At 37.7% G+C, this 9,491-nt stretch overlaps 1 protein-coding gene across 1 annotated transcript; it reads right to left on the bottom strand.

Annotated features, from left to right (window-relative positions):
* Nucleotides 1-2,554: 2,554 nt before the first annotated feature.
* On the bottom strand, nt 2,555-8,808 carry tmem135 (transmembrane protein 135). The gene is made up of 15 exons (XM_034200901.1): nt 8,588-8,808; nt 7,991-8,118; nt 7,033-7,125; nt 6,885-6,918; nt 6,720-6,785; nt 5,519-5,565; nt 5,388-5,429; nt 5,126-5,296; nt 4,979-5,048; nt 4,711-4,878; nt 4,319-4,382; nt 4,127-4,203; nt 3,487-3,585; nt 3,311-3,378; nt 2,555-3,220 (listed from the first exon to the last, which is right to left on the bottom strand). Exons 1-15 carry the CDS (start codon nt 8,723-8,725, stop codon nt 3,085-3,087), a joined length of 1,401 nt encoding a protein of 466 aa, XP_034056792.1. The 5' UTR covers nt 8,726-8,808; the 3' UTR covers nt 2,555-3,084.
* Nucleotides 8,809-9,491: the final 683 nt, after the last annotated feature.

Here is a 9,491-nt window from a genome sequence, read left to right as displayed (position 1 = left end):
CAGTCCTAAATATCATTAATCATGCATTTTTCACTGTACTTTGTAAATCATGGCTTGTGTTATTGCAGTGTCATTTGAGATGAGCATAGATAACATGAACTCCAAAAATATCCACTGTCTCTACCATGGCATTTTCTGCAGAACAACTTGGACTATTTATCACTTATTAAAAATGTTAATGCATACTTTCCAGATAACATGAAATGTTTAAAACTCAACACTTGTTTTTTTCAAATATCCTCATCTTTCAGCAACAAAAATCAGAACCAAAGCAGATTTGAGCTCTGTGCTTTTTATTCACAGAAACAGATTCCTTACTGTACTTTCATACAAACACTTCAATGTGGCTCCAAATTCCTAAGTTAACCATTTTTTAATCAAAGTGGAAGTTAAGCTATTGGGTTCACCTTGAAGCTGACAGTGAGTATTAATTTAAATGCAAACAGCCAACTGCATTTTTAATAGATCTTTTATAAGCTCATATGAAACCACTAAATCATTCATTTGAACCAGTTTGATTCTGTGTTTGGTCTGTATTAGTGAATATTAAATATTCAGTCATATAGATCAGACTGTTCTTACCCAAACACCAGCAGAAAATGAAATAAAAAAGGATCAGGTTGACTTTGGTGATGATTTTTTGAATAATAATTTGCTAATGTTATTACATGAGGCTTGAGGAATTATGAATCTATAAAATAAGTCTCCCCTGCAAAGCAATTTATCACATTACAAAGTATTGGCCTATTTAAGATTTGTTTTAATTAAAGCAAATATAGAAGTGTATTGCCATTCACTTCCAATGTATATGCCTTTAAGATGAAATGAATGGTTATTTCTTAATTCGTTTATTTTTATACAACCTAACCACAGGTTTCAAAATATTCTCCATAAATGTAATATCCAACTTTTCCAAGGTCCTTGCTGCTTCATTTAACTCATTTAACACTCAAGAATGACATTTGAAAGAAAAAAAAAATTGAAATTTTTAAAAAAATCACCAAAAACAAGATCAATTTAAGTAACTGGTTAAAAATGGTGATTTTCCACCTTTTTGTTTCAAATCATAGAACACAATCTAAATACATCTCTCTTTGTATACTATAGAATATAATATTTGATAAGGCTACACAATAATACATAATCAATTGAACCCATTAAAAGGTGCACATTTAGAAATGATCAGTTATGATTACAAACTCTTTCCCCTCTTAAATCAGGTATCACGGTGCCTATTTCAAAAAAGATTAGTTGGTGATTTTCGCCCTGTCCTGAAAGCAATCAGACAGGTAACCAGAGTTCAGTCAATAAAACTTAAAAGGTGACTTGCAAAATTAAGAAACATTTGGACCAAAGGAATGCTGTTGAAGCCAAATTGAATTCATCTTTTACAATAAACCATGTTTTTGGTTATCTGTGGTTTTGGTAAACACACCATATAAGGTTGATACCTTACTATTACCATCTATAACCTGCAGAACAGTTTAGTATTACAATTAAATGTAAAATGTTTCAATTGCTTTATTATTATTAAAGGTCACCTATTATGCATATCATGTCTTTTCTACATAAACATGTGTCCCCTCTGTGTAAAGAGATTCTGAGAGTTTCAGGAAAAAAGATTCTCTCTCTTTTTGTCCCGATCCATTTATATATAAAAACCTGTCTGAAAATGAGCTGATCAGATTTTGCTCACTTTATGATGTCATAACGATTTTTTGGGTTGTGTAACCATTAGCCAATCACCAACCAAGGTAACACCCCCCCACCTTATCACCTGAATCTCCTCCTAGAGCACCATTGTGTTCTTTTTAACCAAATATCTCTCAGAGGGGCGTGGGGAGGGGCTCCTGATTTTCCTCTAAAGTAATGGCGCGTTTCCACTGCAGGCCTCGCTCGGTTTGGTTAGGCCTTATTAGGCCCGGCTCACTTTAATGCTGCGCTTCCATTACAGTTTAGGAACTGGGGTAGTTACTATAGTAACGCAGTGTAGGCGGAGCCGTGACGTCATCTTCAATGAGAGCCCCAGAAAAACAACACAGTCGTTAGCTCTTAGCACTCAGAGCACACAGCTCCTCATATCTGTTCAGAAACTTGACAAAAGTTAAACAAGTACAAACCACAGACTGCCTGTGTCGTGGCGAATACAGTCGCTGGTTTATTTATGTCTGTATAGGCCGTTGTTGTGAGTGTGGACGGTCAGAGCATATATAACGTTAGCTTAGCCAAGCTCCATTTAGAAAACACGCATTTTAAAAGGGTTTTTCGCCTGCCGTCTGTCTGCAGACTTGTCAAAGCATTAATTCATGGTTTTTACTAACCGGTATCAGTATGTTGTTACTTCGGCATCATTTTGAAACGTGTATTACAATTAAATCACGGTCAAATATGTTCATCTTGTTGTAGTTGTAGCCCCCTTGCCAGCGATTCTCTCTAGTTTAGCATACTCAGCCCGACTCAGCCTGGTTGTTCCTGGCTCTAGAACCACGATTTAGTCGGGCCAGAAAAAAGGTGAAAAAGTAGCCCCGGGCCAAAACTAGGCCAAGTGGAAACGCAACCAAAAACGGGCCCCGCACGGCTCGGCACGCTTAAAGCGAGCTACCCGCTGCAGTGGAAACGCGTCATAACTGACCCAGAATCAGCACTTTTGAAACAGAGGGGATTATGGGATGCTACAATGATCTGTTTGGTATTTCGAGCCAAACACTTCTGAGACATGTTTGTATATATCTGAGACCTATAATATATTGATGAAAAACTGTATAATAGGGGACCTTTAATATGTATCTTGTAGTGTAAAGGGTTTTTAAGTGTAAAAATGTTTCATATATATTTTGCAAGTCACCTGTTTCACACAACCCCAGGCTGTGAACGTGTGCAGCATCATGCTCGACACTCATGACGTCCTGCTTTGGACACATCTAGGGCCCGACATCTTCTAAAGCATTTCCCCATCTAATAACACGACTTCACAACTCCTGAGCTGTTATAACACCTTAACACCTTTCTCAGTTACTCAGAAATAACAGCCACACTGTCCATTGAGGTAACCCCTAACATCCCCTCCCACAGCCTGATCCCAGGTCAGCCCAGTTGGATGTCGGCTCCTGGTGGAAGCACTGTGGTGAAACGAGGGTCCAGCTTGGGCACAAAGCCTTTAAAGTCCCTGGAGGCTTGAGTCCCAAACACATCTAGCAAATGCCGGTTCATCAGAGCAAATCTAGGAAAGGAGACAGACAGATTAAACTTAACATGGACAGAAAAACGATGATAAGATTGTTAAAGCATAGTTTGACCGCTGTACTCTTACCTGCCCTTAGTCAAACGCACCAGGAACTTCCAGTATGTAGGCCTAAGGTTCTGCACTTCCATCACAGCCTGTATAAAAGTAACAAGTCATGCATTAATCCATTACTCAGCAGACAAAACAAAAATTAAATAATACCTCTGTGAGCAGGTCTGTGGGTTGTTGTTTGTGTCACTTACAGCTTGGAAACAGATTGCCGTGGAGATGGCATAGATGACCGTGTCTGCATGAGGAAAGTAAGGGAACCGTCCGGACTCGATGCCCTTAAAGTAAAGGGTCTAAAAGCAGAAATGAAAGCATGTGCTGTTAATGTTCACCGGTCCAATGCAGATACATTTTCAGATAGGCAGACGCATAAAGTAACATTTTATTAAATGCTTATCTGGCCTTATGTTAACTACCATGTCATTAACATTTATACAGGGGCTTTATAGTATAAGACTGTAGACTTCCCCTCAGACAAAGTTGGAAAAAGGAACCCCCTCCCATAGTTTACTTTGCTTAGTTTCACTAAGGCCTAAAGGATCATGATTATGTTATTTGATCCCATAGATTCCCTTGCAGGAAACCGACCAGCGTCCGTTTAGTTGTTTACAAGTAAATGTATTTTTGCAAAGTGCAAAACTAAACTATAGCTGACATACATGAAATAAGGGAAGTTATCAATAAACCTGTACATTGATAATTGTTTCCTGTTTATTTATTATTTGAGAAACTATTTGCTATGATATTTAGAAGATACTGTTAGTCTATATTTTCAATTATTGGTTCTCAAAAATGTTATTTATCTTTTTACTGTCACTTGAGATATTATTTTACCTCCACCAGCTTTGAGAAGAGATACATGGATATCGACGTGCTCTTGTAGAAGAACATCGAGGTACCAGCCAGGAAGCCTTGAAAGATGGGGTACAGAAAAAGATAAATTGTCAGATAATATAAGATGAGACAATCTTTAGGAAGATTACTCTACGATAATATTTTTGAACAGTTTACACCATAATGTCTCACCAGCTATCAGTGCATGGAGTTCATCATCAATGTTGCGCAGCCAGCGCAGCAAGCAGCTTGTTCCCTGATTAGAAAAAACACAGTGTTCCCAACATATCTACATTGTACCAGTATTGGTAGCTGACGGGGTAATGGGACTTTGGACTGTTGGAGGGCAAGGGGGGTTGTTTATATGACAACACAAGACATGCTGAGAAAGGGAAAAGGTTGAAATGTAAGAACTATGTGTGTGAGGATATGAGAGACAGAAATCAGAGATTAGCAATCAAATATTTCTAAAAGGAGATGATGCCTCCGTTTGTATTGTTAACCTAAAAGCAAGAATTGCACAACATGAAGGTAAATGAAACAAAAGAAGCTCTCACAGAAAAAACCACCAGGATGAAATGTACCTTGTAGATGCTGACGAAGGATCCTAGAAAGGCCCCTAGCTGGAAGTTCTCCTTGTTGTAGAAGAGTGACGGGAGGCGTGAGGGTTTAGTAAACATGTGTCTGAACGCTGAAGGCACCTTAAGACAACACTGAATCAGGTAGCCAACACTGAACATCCTGACAAATCCCTGGACGATGAAAAAAGAGAAAAAGTAATAAATATTGTATTATTATTATTATTATGTATGGGTGTGCAATAAAACCATAATCATAACTGAAGTGTCTTACTTTCACACAGTAGGAAATGCAGTTGTCTTGGTAATGTTTGCAACATCTGTGTCTTGGACCCTTTTTGCATCTGGATTGTTAAAAACAAAAGTCAGTAATTTACATTTGAAACCTTTGTGTCAGAGTAAAAGTTGTGTATCCTCTCACATTGATTCTATCAGCTCCCTGGTGTAGGCTAGCAGAGTTTTCCTGCTGGAGTCGGGTCTTTCTGCTGACGCCTGTGAAGGCTCAGTCTCTATAGCAGCTGTCCTCTCGAGGGGTCTGATCTGTTCTGACGCTACAGAGTGAGTTGGAATCTCTTCTTTCCCGATGATGAACCTGTCACAGGGAATGCACACTTAAACTTTGTGAGCTTTACCAAATAACTCAGTCAATCTGAATCAAGACATCACAAACAGAGATGACTTACTTTAATGCAGAGAAGGCAAACCCCTTGAGACCATCTTTCCTCCTGTAGCATAAACACAAAATGTAATTTAAACACCTTTGTTTTTAGTACCTAATTAACTAATGTTTCACATTTCACTTTAGGTGTCTGACCTGAAGAGGAACGTGTAGAGAGATGCCGTTATGCAGAACAAAAGCACCTAAGGGGAAACGCAGACGGAAAGAGATCATCCAGGTCTTCTGGGCCCAGGAGTTCAAAACTTTTAATCTCTATCTGATCAGATCAGATTTTGAAATCCCATTTGTTGTGATCCAGGATCAGACAAGTCGGCCAAATGTTGTCCCTGGAGTTCAAAGCAATTCAGGATAGGATCACCCTGATCCAGATTACGATTTTTCAAGATGACTTGAAGCACTGAATATCAGTGCTTTAATCCTACCGATCGCCATCTAGTGGACATGAAAAATAATACAAGCAAGACAAGAGACCACATTGCAGAGACATCTATAATGTCTAATTATATTTTTTTATTTGAAAGGTGATGACAGATGATGGACTTTTTTTTTGTTGAAGATATTTTTTCTTTAATCTAAATTACATTTGTGATTGACAATCTTTGTTGTGATACTTTTATGAGCATAAACATTTATGTCATCAACATTTGGTTGAAAACAAAATAGGCCACCACAAACGTGAGCAAAAAATGAAAAATAAAATTGATTTGCCATGAAGGCTAAACATTGTGTATTATTTCAGTTAACAAACTTTGCCATCTAATTTATATTGAAACATATTTTTAAATAAATGGTACAGTACATTTTGCTCTGGTAATCCACCCCTCTGGTGGGATCAGGATAATCCAGTTTTTTGGGATCAAACTGATCCCAATCCTGTGTTGTCGGTTTGAACTACCCGTTTTGAAGATTTGATCCAGATTAAAGCTTGGATTGGATTTCCTGATCTGATCGGATATCAAAGTGATCCTAATCCTGTTTTTTTGGTTTTGAACTCCCCAAAATCCAAATCTGATCTGATCAGATAGGGATTCAAAGTTTTGAACTCCTGGGCCCTGGTTAGCATCGGGTCATGGGACTTATTTCACAACTATGAAGGGTAAATAAATAAAATGGCTCTCTATTTAATCAAGTGGGCACAAGGTGATACGTTATGTATGTATTCTGAGCTGGGGTCATTTAACATTTAGAACAGTAAACTGCTAAAAATGTAAAGCACCCCTTTAATGTTTTAAGGTAATGCCCTTTGGTGCCCACCAAGCATTTGTTTTAATACTCTACACTTATTAAGTCACAAAGCCCCCATATAAAGCTCTATCTATCCCCCTTGCTGTCTTACCTCGCCGTGCTTGATGGGTTTAACGATCCCTCGTGTCACTGCCATACGGAACAAAGTCTCAGTGGCCTAAAAACAAGATGACATTGTCACAGAAGACAGAAGACAGAAATGTATTTTTATATAAATTATGTAAAATAATTGTTAAAGGTACAGAGTATCTCTTACAATATTTGTCATGTATATTGTCAGCATCCCTCTCCTGGTGGGGGGAGGAATTGGAGAGACACATTAATAGTCAGTTAACATAACTAATACTCACAGGGCCATGTCTGATACTTGAGATGCATCCATTAACTTTGTTTAAGTCTCTTACCTTTTCTTGCGCTCCAGGAGGATGGCGATATAGGAGGCAGGCAGCGCCGAGCCAAACCCGGCAGACCAGGGGTAGAACCCTCCAAGCAGTTTCCTTAAGTTGGAAATAAACACAACTATATTTCAATATTTTTTTACTGTAGAGTGGACTCTGTAACGCTGTCACAACAGGTTATCTTTAAAGAAGCAATTGTTTGGCCAAATCTTTCTTTAACCTTTTTAGATCAAGATAGATAGATAGATAGATAGATAGATAGATAGATAGATAGATAGATAGATAGATAGATAGATAGATAGATAGATACTTTGTTGATCCCAATTTGGGAAATTCTGTCGTCACAGAAGCAGAAGTGTGTACAATACTTGAACAAATGGAAAAGAGAATTAACAATTAAAAGTCAAATGAAAAATATTATAACAAATAAACAATATAAACAAAACAATATAAAATATTCTTGATAATAAAAGTAAAAGATAAGATAAGATAAGACTTTATTCATCCCGAAGGAAATTGTTGTGCCAGAGTAACAAAATACAATAAATACAAAAAACACAGCAGCAAAACTGTACACTAAAAGTGCAGTAGTAAAAAATACTACAGGATCCAAAATACAGGTCTTTTATAAGAAAGGAGAAACTCAAACTATAACAAAAGGGGAAATGTGATTTAAATGGCATATTTAAAATAACTGTCAGTATTTGGCAAGTGTATTTTAGTAATGGCATTATATGTGCAGAACTTTAAGCTTAAATGTTACGTTGTGGGATCAATAAACGCTTATCTTATCTCATCTTTACAAGAGGCAAAGGGCAAACTAAACTCTGAAAACAACACTATGATATAATGAATAACCATTCAAAACTACACTGAGATAAAAAAAAATAACCATTAAAAAAAACACACATTCACCTGATTTGTAGGCTGTGTGTATCTGTGGGACATATTTTTGAATACTGACCTGAGAATGCAGAAGAAAACAATGTAGAGCCCTCCATTGGCAGAGAGGAAAGAGGTAGACCACAGGATCTCTGGGAGAAGCCTTTTTAAATAGTAATCCTTCTTCCTTCTCCTTAGCACTGCTGCTATCTGTAATAATTAGAGAAGAGTGGCACTCACTGTTGATGGTGTTCACATTTGGATAGTTGCATGAGATTTGAGAAAACTTTTTAAAATGTTATGCAATTGAATAACACTTTCCCTTTGCAGCTGATAATGGTGTGTATGATGCTTGCAATGGACCAAACACTGGAGCAACAACAACGGCTTTAACTTATCACAGGGTGTTTTGTACTTGACTATCGTTACTGTTCATTTGCCTGTCTGTCACTCATGAGATGGTGTGTTTTCTAAGGACAACGTAGTCCGTGCAATGTATTTGCTCTATCGCCCAGTATGTGCATATGCAGGAACTTGACCTCAGTCCTCAAGTGCAAACGAGCGAAGTTCAAGCTAGTCTTTACGATGTTTTCTCATAACTACAGTAGAGCCCTACTTCGTTAGCTAGCTAACTTTAGCTTCAGAGTCAACGTTTTGCAGGCAAAACAGCAAAACTTACCAGGTAAAGAGGGGCGTATATTTTGAAGGACACCTCCAAAGCACCTCTTGCTACATCCAATGCAGACTGCACACACGAAGGGTCCCAGGTATGCCCGATCTCGTAGCAGCTGTGTGGTAATTTACTGAGAGCGGCCATGTCTGTACGGTCTGTACTCTGACAACCAGTTATGAGGCGGCGACCCGCTGCGCGTTCACTGTGAGGGGAGCGCGGTCAGGCGCTTTGAACGTGCACGCGCTGAAGGGACTGGCTCATACTGATCAATGGTTTATTGGAGATTAGTGATTGTTGTTCGTGTCCAGTTCTCTACAGTAGAGTACTCGCTCATCCCCTCAGATTTTGTAGGTGATTTTGTATGAATTAACATTGATATAAATATTTACTTAATCACAAATCATCAATGTAATATAAGAAATAGGGTAAACTGGCATAGCTATAATTTGAATTACTTGGAAGCTCAGCCTTTTAATGCTTTTGTCCTTCCAATAATAGTTTTCTAAAACTAAATTCTGCAAATATAGAATTATGAGGCATGGAAAGGCCTATTATGTATTAAAACCAGAATTAGATACATTAGTTTAACATAGATTGGTTGCTTTGTTTTATGAAGTAAGAGGTTTGTTCTTTGCTGCAAAACGTCACATGTTCAATTCCCCATTTAATTACCATTGGTAGAACTTCCGCTAAATACGTCAATCTTCCTAATTCTTTAACTAATGACCTAAATCTAAAATCAGATTAGGCTTAATCTGACACAAATTGTTAACCATTGCTGTAAAAATGTATACAATATCTGACTAGTTCTTTGAGAAAGTGAAGACACACACACACAATTTAGCATATTTTATATATGTTCTCTTTTCTCACTGTAACAAAATGTTAACAGCACAAACATTGCAGATGG

The sequence above is a fragment of the Gymnodraco acuticeps genome, unplaced genomic scaffold (assembly GCF_902827175.1).
Source record: "Gymnodraco acuticeps unplaced genomic scaffold, fGymAcu1.1, whole genome shotgun sequence".
Classification (NCBI taxonomy): domain Eukaryota; kingdom Metazoa; phylum Chordata; class Actinopteri; order Perciformes; family Bathydraconidae; genus Gymnodraco; species Gymnodraco acuticeps.
Note: the sequence above shows the minus strand (reverse complement) of the source record. Positions and strands in the feature narration are given on the sequence as shown.

Coding starts and splice junctions, on each gene's coding strand:
- tmem135 (XM_034200901.1), bottom strand. CDS start 8,725: ATGGCCGCTCTCAGTAAATTACCACACAGCTGCTACGAGATCGGGCAT. Junction 4,383..4,710: donor CCTTCGTCAGCATCTACAAG/GTACATTTCATC, acceptor TTTTCTAATCAG/GGAACAAGCTGCTTGCTGCG. Junction 3,379..3,486: donor CGGCAATCTGTTTCCAAGCT/GTAAGTGACACA, acceptor ACTTTTATACAG/GCTGTGATGGAAGTGCAGAA.